We start from the raw sequence: 17648 nt of genomic DNA on the forward strand, positions 1-17648 counted from the left end.
CCCCCGAGGATATACCTCTGAAGAACGAGCTGCTACTATAGTTTTACAAACCCAAGCCCGCGAGCAATCCTTCGGGAGGCAGCACGCGACCACACCAGGAGCAAAGCCGACTCTTGCATGTTTTTGTAGTAACAGCAGCGGGCCAGGTAAGGATTTAAAAGAGAGGCTGTCCGCAAATGAGGCAGGAATTGATCAGTCCTGTTTCAGGCGTCTGGTGTTGAGCCCTTGAAGGGAGGTCCCGGCTGTGTCTGGGTCTCGCAGCCTCTGATTCGACATTGCTCAGGCCGAGGACAGACCCGGCTGCTGGAGGCGGCCAGCGTCGCCTTCCGGATTATTTAGCTTCGGTCCCTCAGGTGTCTTAGACTTACAACTCCGTGCCCAGGTAACACAGAAATAATAAGCAAACCACCGGTTTGGTTACTACAAGGAAGTTTGCTCTGCAGGGCAGCAGCCTTACTTTGCGTGCAGGGCTCTGCAGGGTCAGGGCGAGCCAAAAGGCAGCTGCTGCTTTTGCTGGGAGGGCAAGAGTCCACCCATTTTGGCAGTGGTGTGGTCTTCATGCCAAGTTCAAGCTGAGCTACATCGATTTGCATTTGTTTTCCAAGATCCAGGTGATGCCAGACTGTTAAATTTCAGCTGTCTTTGCATTTTTATCAGAAAATACATATAACAAAAAAATATGGAGAACAGATATTTTCAGCCTATTGTTGTAACTTGGTGCTGGGCATTCATCTTTGGGGTTTTTTTCTCCTCTCTTTCAGTTCTAGGTCCTAGTTCTTACATGCATTTGCATATTTTTTTCAACTGCAGTTCTGTAAGGTGCAGTGAGCTAATCTAGCAGCTCAGTGAGCTCAGAGTGAGGCTTTTACTGCTTTCTTTGTGCTAGTACTGGAGTGGGTAAGATCCTTTTATGAGCTGCTGAAATAATTAAAATAGCATAAACCTGTTGTGATTTTCTATTGGGTTGTTAGAGTAGCCCACAGAACAATTCAGTGAACATCTAAATCTGCACAAGGAAACAAAGCAGTTTTCCCTGGTTTTATTTGCATGTCAGTCTGTGAGAGGCATGCAGCTTCATGTGAATCTGTAGCTTGGACTTGGTTATCACAATTGTGAGGAAGCTCAGAAAACGCTGTGATGATGGGGCTGCACGGATGAGTAACCTGAGTACAGTCTCTGGAATTATTTTAAAAAAATAAATTCCTCTCACATTATTTAATGGTGGCTGTAAATAAAGAGCTCAAACAAATTTCGATAAAACAGATGTAGTTAGAAAAATAGTGTATTTAATTATTCATCTTAATATATGCTGGGAAAGTAACTTTATCTTTCTTGTCAGATTTCAGATACACAATGCAGAAGAGGTTTCCATCAGTTCTGGAAGGTGGGTTTGTAGTCGTTGGCTTCAGAAGGATGGCTGAAGCTTCTGTTGCATCTTAATGTATAAAACCGATCTTATTATTGCTTAAAACTTTCCCCAGGAGACACTGTTGAAGTTTTTATTGTTAAGGCATGGATAGAATGTCAGACTGTTGGATAGAGACCTCAGAACTGGAGGGCTATACACTAAATAAAACTAGCCACAAAGTGGCTGCTCTTTAGATATGTCTAACTTAGAGCTGACATGGATTTTCCTATTTTTCAGTTTATTACAAATCCAATGAGTGGTCTGGAATTCATGGCATAAGGGAGAATGACCAAATGACATGGTTAAGCAGCAAGAACTGAAGTAAGAAAGATGTGTGATTAAATAAAAAACTATTTAAGAATATTTGTTTTTAAAATCTCCACATCAAAAAGTCCAGTTCATCTTCTCACTTTCTTGCCTTTGTACTTGTTTTTCAGCCCTCTGTGCCTGAACTGTTTCTTCTTTTTGATGATGCTTTTCACATCCCTGTTGTGAAGCCACTTGTCACGCTCTATTTCCCACTGGATCTGTTTGACATCTGTAGGAGGCAAGGTGAGAAATAAGGAGCCGATGGATACCTCTGACCATGATGTGGCATACAGATGAATCATGTTAAAGTTAAAAGTTGACTGCTGTATTTATAAATGTTAATAAAGTGCAAACTGCCTTTTTTTTTTTTTGAGAAAGCTGTGGGTTTTTTCATTTCACAAAACAAACCCTACCATCTCAGAGTTCTAGGCATTGCTGTGTATTTTATTAATGCCAGACACGCTTGTGTTAGAAGCAGTGTTTGAGTGCTCCTAACATTTTTCAAGTGACACCAGCAAGACTTGTAAAAGCTTTACAAGCTTTAGTCAACCAGCATATACACGATTCATGAGAATTATTCTGGGGAAACTATTTTCTGCTTCACTGATACTGCAAGGAGACAGTCCAGTAGGAAGGGAAAGACAGCCATGCCTTATGCCTTGCCTTGCCGGAATTCACACGAAGGCTTGGCAAAGAGCATCCTGCCTGTCCCTGCTTACAGTGTGAAAGGGCCAAGGACAGCCTCTCCCTCTTTTCTGAAGCCTTACTCACTCCACTACTCCCAGTTCATATTTAGCGCTGGGCATCTCACGTCACTGGAGAAAACTGTCACATCTTACTGACGTTGAGCTACTGTCCCTGCTGTGTGGTTTCTGACCCTGTATTCCAGTTAAAGGTGGTTCATCTTTTCGGGTACAGAACCTGAAGGGAAAGAAGTAAATTACAGCACTACGACTGTCAGCTACCTGCAGCATGTACTTACTTGCATTGTCTCTGTTGGCCATGGCGTTCATTCCAATATTGTCAAACTTAGACCCGGCGTTTTCATCCAGCAGATAGCCAAACTTTAAATAAAGAGAGAAATGTTGGTATTCTGTTACAAAGCAACAGGTAAAATGCTTGCTCACTTTTTGTTAAGCACTGATCAAACTCACCTCTTCTGCAGATGCCAGTATACCAGCATCTTGGAGTTTCCTCTTCTTTCCTCGGCTGGATCCTTCAAACAAAGAGTAGTATTCTTATGAGACAGAACTTCAAGTCCCCAAAGACACTAAAACAAAGTTTTACCATGTTTTAAATTTTTAAAACTTTTCTTCATGAGGTCATCTGAATTAGCTACGTTGGGAACCTTTTTTACCCACCTTCCCTAAAAGAAAAGGAAAAAAGTCTCCAAGCAAGTATTAAATAGGACAACTCTGTGCATCAGGTGTGAGTAACAGATGCACAAACCACCAGTACAACTCCACCCTACTTCAAAATTCCTCCTTCAACTCTCAGCTCTTCAACAGCAGATTGTTACTCTGAATTATGCTGGTTGGGGGACAACCTCCTTTTCATTTATGGTTTATTTAAATCTGAACCTAGATCCAAAATGTGATAATCTACTGTAGTAAATCTCTGATTCCAAAGTTCTTTGGACTCTTTTATTTGTATTACGCTTTCATGTCAGTGTTTTCTTACCTTCCAGTGATCCCGCAAAAGTCGTATCTTTCTTTTTCTTGCCCTTTTTACTGACAGATTTCAGTTGCTTGTCATTGTTTGGGTCTGATAGAAAAAAAAACCCAAATACATCAGTCTCCAACTCTCACACCATGTACATGTATTTAAAGTGCAGCAGAGACTAAAATTCCTTTTTAGGCATATTTGCCATATTGGTCCAGGTCTTTAAAAGGCAGTGCACACAAGCAAATCTAGTATTTCTTCAAGCTAGACAATTAAAAATTGGTCTGTGGTGTGCTGTTCTTTATGCTTTTTTCCACAGCACCAGAAGGGAATGATACTAGGACACATAAAATACAAAAGCTAGAAGCAGGCATTAGGTAAACCTTGAATGTCTGTGTGGTAAGTTTGGTGAATTAATAATCTCATGAAAGATTGTGTTAACAACTGTATGAACAGTTTACCTCTTTTACCCTCGGTCATCTTCCTGTGACCTTTAGTTACTCATTTAAGTAGTCCATTAATCTGTGTTTTTCCAGCCACATGCTTTGTATTCTGTGTAAACTGTGCTTTTCAGTTGAACAAGTAGCACCATGCAGGTGCAAAAATCAGTTACTACTACAGTAGTAATAAAAACTTGAGTGCATATCTGTATTACAAGAGTAAGCTGTTACTTGTGAGACAGCAATTGAAGTAAAAGTTACTTCATCTAAAAGAAATCAACATTAAAGAAACAAAAAAATTACCAATTACCATTTTTTTTAGTTTTCTCTTTGAGCTCTTTAAGTATTAATGCCTACTGCACCCAGTTATTTGTGTATAAAGCTACTTTTGCTATGCCAGTGTTTTCAGAATGAAAGAAACATTTCTCATTTGGAAGTTCTTACACCCAGATGCCTAATTCCCACTCTCACCTAGGAGACTGTGCCAGGAAATGCTTCCCTTAAGACTTCATTGTACAGAGAAGGACTTGTCATTTCTTTGTTTAAAAGCCAAGCTTCCCACCTAGATAGCTAAATTGGAATTTGCATATGTAGTTACATATTAGATGACCTATTTTTAAAGCCTTTTCTCTGTGTTTTTTAGTAATAAATGGCACTTTACCTAGGTCGTTATCATCTTCAGACACATCCATAAATACACCTCCCTCTTCATCCATATCCTCTTCAAAGTCATCCTCCATACTTCCCAAGGAGACTTCCTCATCATCCAGATCACTGAAGTCATCTTCATCATCAGAATCCTCCCAGTCAGCACCAGATCCCTCACCACTCTGGCCTTTCTTGCCGCCTTTGGCATTTTTTTTTATATTACTAAAAGAAGATGTAACAAGCTTAGCACTTCATCTGGAAAAGCACTGTTTGCATCTAGATGACATCTATCTACTGGCAAACACTATGTTAGGAAAGTTCAGCGTCATTGCAAACTACTGCAAATGTAGGCTATAACCTAAAATATATGTATTATACACTGAGCCACGTCTTCAACATTAGTATAGGGAGCTGTATTATAAAAGTCAACTATTTTAAGAACTTCTGGACAGAATCCTATTTTGAAATTAGCCAAAATGTCAGCTTCAGTATTTTATCTCCTCTGTGTCTTTGTTCCTTTTCAGAAAGTCTTTTCTGTAAAACACACAAACTGCTCTGTTAAACACCAGTCAAGATCACAAAAATGCTTCAGGTTTCACTAGGAGTTTAGTCTTTAACTCTCCCGTCACCTCAAGGGAAAAAGTCTCTGTGCAAATTCAAACACTGCATTATAGATACTTTGAGTAAAATAGAGGCTACTTCATTATTTACAATTGGACTCGATGATCTTAAAGGTCCTTTCCCACCTAAATGATTCTATGATTATTGAAACTTCTGACTTCAGGAGAACTGAGCTCTCTGACTCTGGATCTCACAAAGCTTATTAACTGTGTTAGGTCCAGTTACAACCAGTCCTTATGGCAGCAGTGCTTCCTTTTGTACTTGGTAATTCTCGAATAGAAACCTGAGACAATGAAAAACAAGACTTTACACTGCTTACTGGGTCCCTACAGGTCTCATGTAAGGACTATAAGCATCACAAGGTCATCACGATCCGTTATGGGACACGCAGAAAACCAGCATTACTCAGTGTAAAACTGATACTGCCTTTTTTGCAAGGTGATATTCTGAGCCTTTCTGAAAAAGGTCTATCTAGTTTCAGAGAGTAAAACTCTATGTAAGATATTAAGACAAGAGGAATAAGAACCAATCTGAAGTCTTACCCAGCAAAATCAAGGTCATCCTGGCCAACAATGGCATTATCAGCAGCTTCAAATGTATCTAGGGAGAAAGACAAATGTTGTTACTACAAGACATATGAAGTCATTGCATCCAGTAAGTACATGGACCTGTTGGAGCAAGTCCAGAAGAGGGCCACAAAGATGACCAGAGGGATTGAGCACCTCTCCTAGCATTGAAGTTGTTCAGCCTGGAGAGGAGAAGGCTTCAGGGTGACCTTATTGCAGCCTTGCAGTACCTACAGGATGCTACAAGAGAGCTGAGAGAGACTTTTTTCCAAGGGCATGAAGTGAGAGGACAAGGGGGAATGGCTTCAAACTGAAAGAGAGTTTAGATTATGTATTAGGAAAAAATTCTTTACTGTGAGGGTAGTAAGGCACTAGAACAGGTTGCCCGGAGAAGCTGTGGATGCCCCATCCCTGGAAGTGTTCAGTGCCAAGTTGGATGGGGCTTTCAGCAACCTGGTCTAGTGGAAGGTGTCCCTGCCCATGTAGTGGGGGTGGAACAAGATGATCTTTAAGGTCTCTTCCAACCCAAGCCACTCTATGATTCTAGCATTGCAAAATATCTAATCTTTAGATACAGGGTCATTATTTTAAGCTTCTGAATTTATGAAGCAAATTCTCATTAGAGATACTAACAATAAAAGACAAACACAATTAGTAACAGATTCTTGTCATAACTAAGACCATATTAATTGAGTCACTAAGTAAGGACCCTGATACAAGAATTCAGAATTATCTTGAAATACTGTAGAAAATAGTTATAGAGCTAACTGGGTTGTTTAAAAAATACGTATAAGTAGATTTTGAAATAATAAAAGAATAGACATTTCCTGGTACACTAACAAATTTAAATTCTGGAACAAATAATACACTCATTCCAAAGCAAAGTACATACTACAGAAGAGCTAAGATTACTGCAGAAGTTTGCCAACGACCTTACTGAACTCATAACCTCATGAAAGATGTTAGAAACGACGAGAGAAACTGTAAGCAAGATTGAAAAAGGCCAAGCAGTGAAGAAAAAACAGAGGCAAATGTTACATGCTGTTAGGAAAGGTTACTCAGACTACATTAGGAAAAGAACAAAAGGGCATGAACTGCCATTCATGGGTGTAAGTTCAAAATCATACAATTCCAGCCATTCAAATGAGCTGACTACTGCAGTGGTGGGAGCAAGAACTCCCTTGAGAAGTGGCCACCCAGCTGGCTCACACGGTGGGTAGCAGGAACTGCTCTCTGCAGGAGCATAAAGGGCAACTGGAAAGCCAGTTGTCTCCCACTCCCATATTCCTCTATCTGGTTATTTTACACAATATGAACTATAAAAAGGATACATTAATAAGTTGAAAAAGCAAGGAATACTGGGATAGTTACTGCAAGGAAGAACACAGCCTTACCCAATGCTCTTTCAAATTCATCATCATCCACATCTTCCACGCTTTCTTCATCATCCAGACGCTTTTGTTTCTCTCTCTTCTTATCGAACTTTGAATAAAATCTGAAATAATATATTGCTCTCAGACACAACCTGCAAATTGTTTCCCATGTATGTTGCCAGTTGAAAACTGTAAGTGATGGTTTCAAACATACCTAAAATCAAGAGATTTGTATTTCCTTTGTTTTTCAAAGAATCAGACACTACTGTAATATTTAAAACAATAACATTCCATTGGCCAAACATGCCAGAAGTTATTTTTAACACAATGAATTTATAAAAGGGCACAAGAAAGATGTAAAAATCTGCCTTAGACTGAGAAGGAAGAAAGGATCAAGTTCAACTTGAATACAATTGGGAAAAAAATATAAAAGATATTCACCCATCAAGTTTTATTAAATTTTGTCCCATAGCACTCTTCTTTTGGGCCTTAGTTTTATCTTCTGTCAGCCATTTTCACCTTCATTTCATGTTAAAGAATCACCAAACAAAGAAAGCAATTTTGACCATATAAAAAAGAGTACTTTTTACAGAAGACTTTAAATGTGTAATCTCAGTTTCAGCCATCTTCAATGTAACAATACTGCTAACTTTTCAGACAGGGGTATGTTTTTAAGATGCTTTTCTTTAATCTCAAAACTAACACTACTATTTTATTTATTTATTAGTATTATATTCCTCAATATTATAGTAGCAATTAATTTAAAATAAATGAAGTTAATTCAAATACTAATTTCCTAAGAAGACACAGGTAACCAGTATTTTGATCTAATAAAAACAAATCTTTGCTAAATGCATATCACTTCAATTTTAGTACTACAACTGCATTTTTACATCATAATCTGAAAGGAAATTCAAAGAAACAGAAAGAACTATGAGTAACAAAAAATTAAATACTCTGTAAAATAGCTCCTCTGACTTTTTTTGCTTTGTTCCATTCTAATAAGCTTTGATGCTAATAACATAAACCAGCTATATTCCAGCTTTCATTATATATACCTCTAATGCATAAGAATTACAACCCACAAGATATTCACCATTACCCATTACTTAAGGCTTCTTTATTATAATGTCAACTTACTTAATTTTGGACTACAAGCCCCGATTGCCTTTGTTCATTGGTGATATTCTTTCCTAAGTGCTTTTGACAAACGTTAAAATTATGTCCAAGAAAAGCACTATCATCTTAAGTCACTCAAATTAATCAAAATTCGCAAATACTTGAAATACCAGAGATTACTTACAAAATGCAGTGGGTTTTAATGGCATTGCACTAAAATACCAACACCTAAAATGAATGTTCACAAGTATTCCACTACCTGTGAAAGAACACTTCATCCACTGGGATTTTGCTTTCATCTTTGGCCCGGAATTCCTTACTGTTGACTGCAAAAACAAAAAAAAAGAACTGATTTTACCTCAAGTTGAAATAATGGTTATTCTTTTCAGAGGTTAAGCAGCACACACAGACAGAAGCAAACACAGGGTGTCATCCATTCAATAATGGGGAGCTTTTCTGAAAACCTCTTCAAACTAACAGTGTATATAGTGTACTCCAGTGTGAAGTATGGAGAAGACCCTATGGAAACACTCAAATGGCACAGCTCTAACCAGGTTCTCAGTTATGTATCAGCAAGGCAGGGGGTTGCAATCACCGCAGCAGAAAAAGGAATACATTTAAAACAATAACGGGAAAAGAAGTAGGGAGTAAGATGAACCTGCTGTCACGCACTAAAACACTGAAATCACTTCTGCCCAGCATTCCCTGGCAGTAGAAATGCTTGTCAGGAGCTGCAGAGCAGGACCATGCACCAGCTGAGCACACTGAGGAAGGGATCAAGCCTCAACCTGCCTCCATTTCTGAGGAACTGAGGCAAAACATGACACTGCAACAGCAGATCAACTAGGGTAATGACCAGGTTCCCCGTGGAGGAGCTTTTTACCCTCTCACATTCCCCTTCCCTCCTCCTCACAAGTAAATCAAAAGAAGAAAGGCTACAGATTACCTCAGTAGGTACAAATTATAATCACTTCTAAGTGACAATGGGTCCAAGTTTCTGAAACCAGATCAGCCTACTCAGAGGACTCTTCAAATGAATAGCAGAAGGTACCAGAGGATTTGCAATCTCAGCTCCCTACATGTCATCAGAGATCAGCTACATGCAACAGCTGCAGACTTTTGTAGCCGTATTAATATATCCATATTTTTGTATCATGTTTCATTTGTAAAACACTTAAATTCCCCAAATTCTCTCCTAAATCCTCAGTCTGCTCCTTCAACTCAGAATAAACTAAAGAATGTGACAAACTCTATAGGCTAAAACTCCTATTTTAAGCTTTACCAGCCATAAAACCAGCCATAAAAGTACATCAGTACTTACTAATCTGCATAACTAAAACCTCTCTGCAACACAACAGACCCAAAGCTGGCAGGAAAGCACATCCCTGGGAATGCTACAGAGACTCTACTGCAGAAGATGGTACCTCTTCTGTCCTCAAGCAGCATGTTTTACTGATAGTTTGCCCTGGTTTTTTAACTGCTGGTTCTTACACCAAACCCTGCTCTTGACTGTTGGAAATAGTGGGACTGGACAAAAGGCAGCTTATTCCTGGAGGCAGGAAGACTATTAGCAAAATAACAGTGCTAAAGATACCTTACACTCTTCCTAACAACAGCTGCAGCTGTAGCATTGTATGGAGTAATACCATTCAGTGAAAGAGCTTAATGTGATTTAAATAATTATATAGATCCATTTTTCTGGTATGTAAGCCATTTTTCAATCATAATAAACAGAATAAAAATGGCTATAGAGTAACTGACTTTCTCTATGTCATTTTTTCTTAAAATGATTCAGTGGATCCAAAGTTCCATCTGTGGAGATTCCATACATCCTTACAAGAAGATGAGGTCTGATCCTGAAGATCAGGCACCACCACTGCACTCCTGATGGATGGCACTTTCTTTTATCGCTAAGACAAACAGCACAGATAGTGCAGATGACACATCTACATCAATCAACCAAGGATTTTTTAGTCATCATAATCTTAACTGAATTAAGGGGCTGACTTACCTGCAAGGTTCTGCATATCCTTCATAAACTGCTTCTTCTTTGGCTGCATTACCACACTGCTGGTGTTTTCTGTATCAGAATATAAATCAGAGAGGAATATTTATTTTATGACTATTGATATAGAACTGTTAGGAGTGGCTGACAGACCAGTGGGTTGTGCTGCCATCCATAATGACCTTAAGAGGCTGGAGAAAAGGGCTGACAGAAACCTCCTGCAGTTCAATAAGGGCAAGTGCACAGTCCTGCACTAACGGAGGAGCAACCCCAGGTACCAGTACACAATGGGGGCTGCCCAGCTGGAAAGCAGCTTGGCTAAAAACACCCTGGTAGTCCAGGTGGACACCCAGTTCACCATGAGCCAGCACTGTGCCCCTGCAGCAAAGAAGGCTGATGGAATTCCTGGCACTTGTTCAACCACAGTTGGAGCCCTGTGCCCAGGTCTGGGCTCCCCAGTCAGACACGTGCATACTGGAGAGAATCAAGGGATGGGTCACTAAGTTGATGAAGGAGACTCCATCTGAACATCAGGAAACACTTCTGCACTGTGAGGGCAACTGTGTGCTGGCACAGGTTGCACAGAGAGGCAGTGGAGTCTCCACTCTTGGAGACACTCCAAAGTCATCTGGACAGTCTGCTCCAGGTGTCTCTGCTTGAGCCCATGACTTCAGAGGTCCCTTCCAGCCTCAGCCATTCTGCAGTCTTTACATCTCCCTATCCCTTGCTTATTCCTGCAAAGTCAGCAGTTCTGCACTGCAGGTGTGAGGGGATGTGACTGTTGGCTGGTTCTGGGTTGCAGACATCTCTCTTGCAGCCTTGAAGACTGATGCCACTCCTCTGTTCCACCACATGCACCCCAGATACTTGACAAGGCCAGTCGGAGAGAATGAGAATTTGGACAGCACCCATAACCAAGATCACATGGTACAGGGAAGTGCCTACCTTTGCCTTTACTGAGTTTGGGATTTCTGTACACAAAGCGATCCAAGAATCTCATTAACGTGAAATCCTGCAAAGGGTCACCAGAGTACTGAATGTGATTTCCCTGAAAGATGGAAAAAGCCAAAAACCATTAAGGTCTTCATTTTAGGAAGACACCATCTAAACACAGAGGACTCAATCAGCTCAAGAACAATATTAAAACATACTTTATAAAGATAAGGACTTGGGGATACTAAACCACATAACCCTGACCAGGTTTTCCCTTTTGCAATTTCAATATTTTCGTAACTAAAACACACCTCCTCCACTTTGTTTCAGTGATAAACTGCCTTGCAATGTACTGTGCTAACAGCAATTAATACTCAGCATCATTTCAATACCCTATATTCAAATGAAAAATAAATATTTTAAATACATATTTGTATAGGTTTGAGCACTTTTGGCATGGTACTACAACAGTATTTTTAAAAGAATTTGCCCCTGTAGTAGGGCTCCCCATGTTTTAAATAAATAAATAAAAAGATACAAAAAACCTCTTAATAAAGCTTTAAGAATCCCATAATACCTACACTTCTACAAAGTTAAAATTTTTGAGAGCAGTCTCCTTTACATATAATGCTGCAATTCCATGCAAAGCTTGGCATTTGAGTATATGATAGAGTTCTGCAGAGCTGCTAGTTACCCACAAAGTGCAAGGAGACTTAATAATGTATTTTTTTCAAATGGCAAAAGACACCTAACACAAAGTATCAAACTTCAAAGCAACAAACAAGCAAAAGCACTTACTTCTAGTATTGTTTTTGCAAACAAGGCCACAGATGGATGAAAATGTTCAGAAAGCTGAAAAAGATGAGTAATTTATTTCTAATTAAAAAGTATGTTTTAAGATCACTCCATGACTCACCAAATAACAGACATACGCATAGTAGTGCAAGGCTGATGTGCTCTGCACTTCAACAACTGAAGAACTTCAAGTTCTAATCTTTTTTCTGCATTAAACACATTTTCACTTACAATTTTAAGTCAACGCTAGAAAGCTTCAATCATCAAAGCTAAAATCCAATAGTCAAAAAATATTATTATTGTCCAAATCTTCACTTAAAAAATTCCTATTCCCTACTCAAGAACATCAGTATTGTATGGAACATATACAAGCTTAAAGCTGAACAACGTGTCAGCTTTAACCTTTCTCTTGTTACTCAAGTAGCTACTTCAAGAATAACCAAGTTCTTTTTCTCTCTTCGTACAAGGGCCACACTAATAAACACAGCAACAGCAGTGCGAGAATATCCTACCTTCTTCAGTTCCCAAAGGCTTGTACTTTCAGCACCACAGTATAAAGGACTTCGGTGCATAGGATCATAGGAAGTTCCACTCTTCCTGCCTGAGGGGTGGACGGGAGCAAAACAACTTAAATTTTCTCAGGCAACTTTACAAGAGTATTATTCTCATTTCCCCATGACAGTAATGCTGCCCATCACTCCCAGCTGGACAAGCCAGGTGTGGGAAACAGAGGAGTAAAAACTTCTGCAGTTAGTGGTGGGTTTGATTTACAACCCTGGAAGAAACTAGGTCTCGCATAATTGACAGAGGTTTATAGACCTTAAGCAAGAGAATCACAAACCTATTTTTCTATAGTTACAAGTAAAAGTATGTGTTGGGTGTTATGGTGAAGGGTTTTAAGTATAATAATGTGATTTTATAGTTTAAGTTAAGAATTTAGATGTTATAATAGAAGTATCTGCGTGTACGTGACCTGACAAGTTATTGGTCAAGACACAGCTGCACTGCAGTGAGAAGTACCACAGGTGGAGGTCGTAAAGCCAAAACAAAGTTTCATTTTAAGTGCCTACTGGATGAGAAAGTTACAAATGGCCATGGAACCCTGAATTTTGTGACTATACGCCATTATTATGATTTATTGCAAATCTCACGCCTCGAGACTGTTGTCTTATTTCTTATTTTAAACAATAAATCCTGTGTAATTGCATAGCCCCATCTCTCTTAAGTAAATAATCCGACAGGAGACCCAAAGAGCGGGATCCAATACCAGGGGTTCATCTGGCAGCAGGAAAAGGCTGTATTCAGCTGCCCTTCACAGTGCATGATCAGGCGCACAGGCTGAGTTCCTACCTGCTTCCAAGGAAGGCCCTGGAAACCCCTGGCCTGTTCCCAAGGACCTTCAGGGAGGAGTGAACCTGGGCACAAGTTCAAAGATGGACAAACTGTTCTAGCAAGCTTCACAAGCGACAGAGCAGCTACACATCCTAACCTTGGCTACACTGCTCGGAAGATGTTTGAACGTGGAGGCAAAGAATTCCAAGCCTGTTAACCGCTAAGGCACGAATAATGTGTTTATTACAAACTGCATGAAGTGAAACACACTAGTCATAGAGTTTTTTCATCACTGCTGAGGTAACAGATAAATTGAGCTGACTGGTTGCTTTCAACCAAACTTCATCTAAAAACTAAAATAATGATTTAATCACTTAATCTTACAAAACTCTTGATCAACATGTCACTGTTATGGACCCTTAGCTGTCAAATTATATATTTTCTTGCCGATTTACCTCCCATATTCAGATGATGCACCCACGAGGCTGTTGAATTTGAATTGTTTGTTTTAGCAGAACTTTCCATTGTACTTCTCTTTTCATCTTCTACTTCTTTGTCGGCATCCACAAATTTTTCCTCATCCTCTTCAGCCTCTTCTTGATCCTTAAAGCACTCTTCATCATCTGACTCCTAAAAAACAAAAAACGTTAGCGAACAGCTTTTACTTTCCAGATTTACTCTGATTTTTTAGAAAAATGCACATAAAGTTCTTGAGCTACTTATAAAAATCTAAACAAATGATGGCTGATGTTTAAGAAATAGAGATTTTTGTCCTTGATACGGCACTTAAAATTGAACTTTACTGCTTAGAACACACAAATGTAATGGTCCCTCCCCACCTCAAGAAACATCTTAGCAAATGGTTACTAATAAACAAGTTAGGGAAAAGTGCTTATGAAAACAGCTCTTATTGAAAAAGCAATGAGATAAAGAAACCATCTTATACCACGTGATCCTGTAACTGGACCCTTAACTCTGGTTTTACTTTCAGGAGCTCAGACAGAAGGTACAGGGTTCCACAAATGAAGGGTGGCATTTGTCCACAGGTGACTTGAAGTAGCCTCTTCACAAAGGCCTTCACGCGCCGTAGCACTACATCTGCCTTCAGAGACTTATAGACAAGATTTAGAAACATGGATGGCTTTGAGCATGTTGCTAAAGCAGGATCTAGAAGCTTCCTGCAGGACACACAGGAGAAAATATTGCTGATTGTCATAATGCACACAGGAGAACAAGTGCTATTAACAACCATTATCTACATTTTTCAGATTGCCATCTAGAAGACTAGAGACAGTTTGCTCCCCTCTACTCAAAACCATTAAGATCAACCCTGAACTGTCAAGAGCTGTGTAATATTTCTGGAATATATGAGACACTGAAGATTAAAAAAAAAAAAAAGCTGCCTCAGTAAACAAAATATTGTAAGAAAATATAAAGAAACTGAGTTCAACTGAAAACAGTTTCAAAATTCGAGATGTTCAATGTTGAGAAACTAATCTGATTTGTTCGTATGTTTAAAAAAAATAGGAAGAAAATGGTTAGACATCAGCACACTTCACAATCAGATCAGACATTTGTACTGGCAAGTTCATTTTCTGCTCCAATTTTTTCCAGGCTGCCAGGCATGGTAAGACCTTAAACACATTGCACATTCTCAGGGAACCTGAATTCCCTTTTTAAAAAATCAGTAACTTCCCCTTATTTAACTAAACAGAAGCCTGTAAGGATCCTATAAAGAGTCTAAACAATCAGCTGGGGACAAAACAAAAAGTAGTATTTTTATAACACAAGGCTTTCCAGCTACACAAATTAAATCATCTAAAGAATTTGTTAACACAATATTCCCCCTCCTCAAAATAAGAAAAAAAAGGAAACAAGATCTTAGGCTATTTACAGGCCTAATTTACAGGCCTAATTACTTTGCAGGCTAGTACCTGTAAAAGTGATTTCAGAAGAAACAGTTATCAATTAGTTTCAAATAACATCTGGAATTAATGCAAGCCACCAGAAAAGTGGCAAAATGCATGCTGCATTCTCAGAACCTATCACTATCATTTATTTTATCCTCATGTTAAATCAAAGAAATCACATGCATTTTCTTCCAGCTCATACAAAACATCAGAAATTTTAGCCAATGAGACACAAAACTAGCCAGATCTTAAAAGCAAAATAAGTGTTTCTATGATGTTAAATTAATGGTGACTACCTCTTAAAATGAAACGTACATAAACATGCAAACCTGACACTTACTTGTACAGCGCTGCATAGTACCTATCCGATACAGTCTGCTGAGAGTCCATCACTTGAAACAGCAACATCAGGGCCTGGACACTGGTACTGAAGTTCACAAGATGAAGAACTTTGAACAAGGTGTTCATTTGCTCTTTCACTTTCTCATCACCAGTCTCAGCATAAGGGTAAGCTCTGTTTACCCCGCAAAGAAGAGCACTGAGCATTTTGGATTCAACATCTTTTTTCTTAATACAGTTTCGGAAAAAGCAGAAGTACAAAGTTATCAGCTTGTTAGCCAATGCACTTTCTTCATGACTGAGGACTATCTGATTTAGGAAGCAGATGGCATAATATTGAGTTTTCACATTGATGTTTGAGCGGTACAAAAGCCTCTCCACCTCACTGCACACTACTCCCTTCATATTTGGATGCTTGTGAAGTAACGTCTCTAAAAGATACGAGGCTTTGGTGGCGATCTTGTTCTGAGGGTCACCCAGTTTATTCACCAGCAGAATCAGCAGAGCTTTCTCCTGCTCCGGCTTGTTACAGAGAAGCTCGTGGGAAACTGCCAGCGCTCGGAATTTCGTGGCTGTCAGACAATCATGGCTCATTGTTTCCAATGCCTGCACAAACTCTGCTATCTGCAGCTTCAGGTGATGCTCAAAGTACCAAAGTATCAACCGCCTGTCTCTTGAATCCTTGTTGCCACTCGACATCTGCACGATGTTGTTAAGCGGTCGCTGCGAGAAAGACCATAATTTTCGATTGTCTGGTAAGATATCTGTAATGAGAAGCTCCTTGAAAGTATCTAAAGCCATAAGGCTCTGCTGCCTGCTGCCCTTTTTCTTTATGAGATTTATCAAGCTCTCAACAAACTGGAGACTGTGGACAGCACTGTCCTGGATGAGAAGGGTCATCGCTGCCATCCTGTCAGCCAAGGTACCCGAGGACACAACAGTTTTAATCCACGCCGAGGAGGCCCCCTTCTGATAGTCTGTCTTATTCTTAAACAGGTCTGTCTCACGTTCATACAGCTTTTGGGCCAGGGCCTTATACTTGGACAAAAGTGCCTGATTCTGTGGCTCTGGAGAAAATTCATTGGTGTATTCTAGATCATACCATTTGCCCCCCGGTTTGATCAGTATTGCTTGCCTAGCATGAAATTCAAAATCTTCTTCCAGCCTTTCTTTCTTTGTTGAAGGCTGTTGGCCCTGATCACCTCCAGCCTGCTTCTTTTTGCTGTCTTTCACACCGCTTGCCTTTTCCTTTCCTTTTTTCTCTTTCTTCCCCTCTAGCGAAGGAGGATTAGTTTCCTTCTTGCTTTTCTCTTTCTTTGGAGGCTTCTCTTTCTCCTTGCCGCCGCCATCATCCTCATCCCCCTCCACCACCAGGCAACTCTTCGCATACTTGCTGAGCCCCAGGGAGCTGACGAACGCCTCCAGCTCTCCTTCCTTCAGGTCATCGATTGTGTCCTTCTTGCCGCCGTCCACCAGCTCGCCCTCCTCGTCCACGGCACACAGCATGAGGTAATCTTGCTGCGGAGGCAGGGCACAGCTGTCACGGGCAGATCTGGTGCAAGATCTGCCAACACTCCCAAGGGTTCCCCATTGAATCCCAGAATGGTTTGGGTTGGGAGGGACCTTAAAGACCATCTAGTTCCAACCCCCCTGCCATGGGCAGGGGCACCTTCCCCTATACCAGACTGCTCAGAGTCCCATGCAGCCTGGCCTTGGACACCCCCAGGGATGGGGCATCCACAAGTTCTCTGGGCAATCTGTCCCAGAGCCTCACCACTCCCTAAGCAAAGGACTTATTGCCAACACCTGAGTGGGACCCCGCACACCTCGCGCCCCCCAAGGGCCCGTCCCGGGATGGGGGCTCCCGGCCGGGGGAGAGGGGGAAAATTGTTTGTTTTGACAGTCTGTACAGACACATAAATGAGTCTTTTGGAATATTCTTTTTAAACTAAGGACAAGCTGCTGAACAGGATGAGAATTAAGATAAGCCCTCCTCCTCGCCGCTGTCGCCGCCCGCCTTCCTGCGGTCCCTCACGCCGAAATCCCAGAGCGTCGCCGCCATCGCCGCCCGCCGGAAGGATTCCCGCGCACACGCGTGACGCGCGTCCGGCCGGTGGCCCGGCCTCACGCAGGCGGCGGGCACGGGGCGGAGAGGAGGAGCAGGAGGACGAGGAGGAGGAGGAGCGAG

At 40.6% G+C, this 17648-nt stretch overlaps 3 protein-coding genes and 1 long non-coding RNA gene across 4 annotated transcripts in view; 2 read left to right on the forward strand and 2 right to left on the reverse strand.

Moving 5' to 3' along the window:
• Positions 1–560, reverse strand: part of SULT6B1 (sulfotransferase family 6B member 1) — an 8796-nt gene extending 8236 nt beyond the window's left edge. Inside the window, 1 exon segment of the mRNA XM_008640139.1 lies at positions 458–560. Within this exon segment, the coding sequence (XP_008638361.1) occupies positions 458–560 (103 nt within the window).
• A 732-nt stretch (positions 561–1292) lies between these two features.
• Positions 1293–2086, forward strand: LOC108448104. Its single transcript, XR_001863892.1, has 3 exons — positions 1293–1384; positions 1646–1729; positions 1846–2086. It is a non-coding gene; the product is annotated as an uncharacterized LOC108448104 (long non-coding RNA).
• Positions 1486–17110, reverse strand: CEBPZ (CCAAT/enhancer binding protein zeta). Its single transcript, XM_017740033.1, has 15 exons — positions 15462–17110; positions 14158–14389; positions 13667–13841; positions 12392–12480; positions 11883–11936; positions 11097–11199; positions 10158–10226; positions 8406–8472; positions 7049–7149; positions 5631–5688; positions 4481–4689; positions 3398–3481; positions 2872–2933; positions 2700–2781; positions 1486–1946 (listed from the first exon to the last, which is right to left on the reverse strand). Exons 1-15 carry the CDS (start codon positions 17093–17095, stop codon positions 1807–1809), a joined length of 3159 nt encoding a protein of 1052 aa, XP_017595522.1. The 5' UTR covers positions 17096–17110; the 3' UTR covers positions 1486–1806.
• Positions 17111–17431: 321 nt separating this feature from the next.
• The window catches only part of NDUFAF7 (NADH:ubiquinone oxidoreductase complex assembly factor 7), a 7555-nt gene continuing 7338 nt past the window's right edge, over positions 17432–17648 (forward strand). Inside the window, exon 1 of the mRNA XM_017739881.1 lies at positions 17432–17643. Within this exon, the coding sequence (XP_017595370.1) occupies positions 17432–17643 (212 nt within the window). The remainder of the gene's footprint in view (positions 17644–17648) is intronic.

The sequence above is a fragment of the Corvus brachyrhynchos genome, unplaced genomic scaffold, assembly GCF_000691975.1.
Source record: "Corvus brachyrhynchos isolate BGI_N302 unplaced genomic scaffold, ASM69197v1 scaffold31, whole genome shotgun sequence".
In the NCBI taxonomy this organism is placed as follows: Eukaryota; Metazoa; Chordata; class Aves; order Passeriformes; family Corvidae; genus Corvus; species Corvus brachyrhynchos.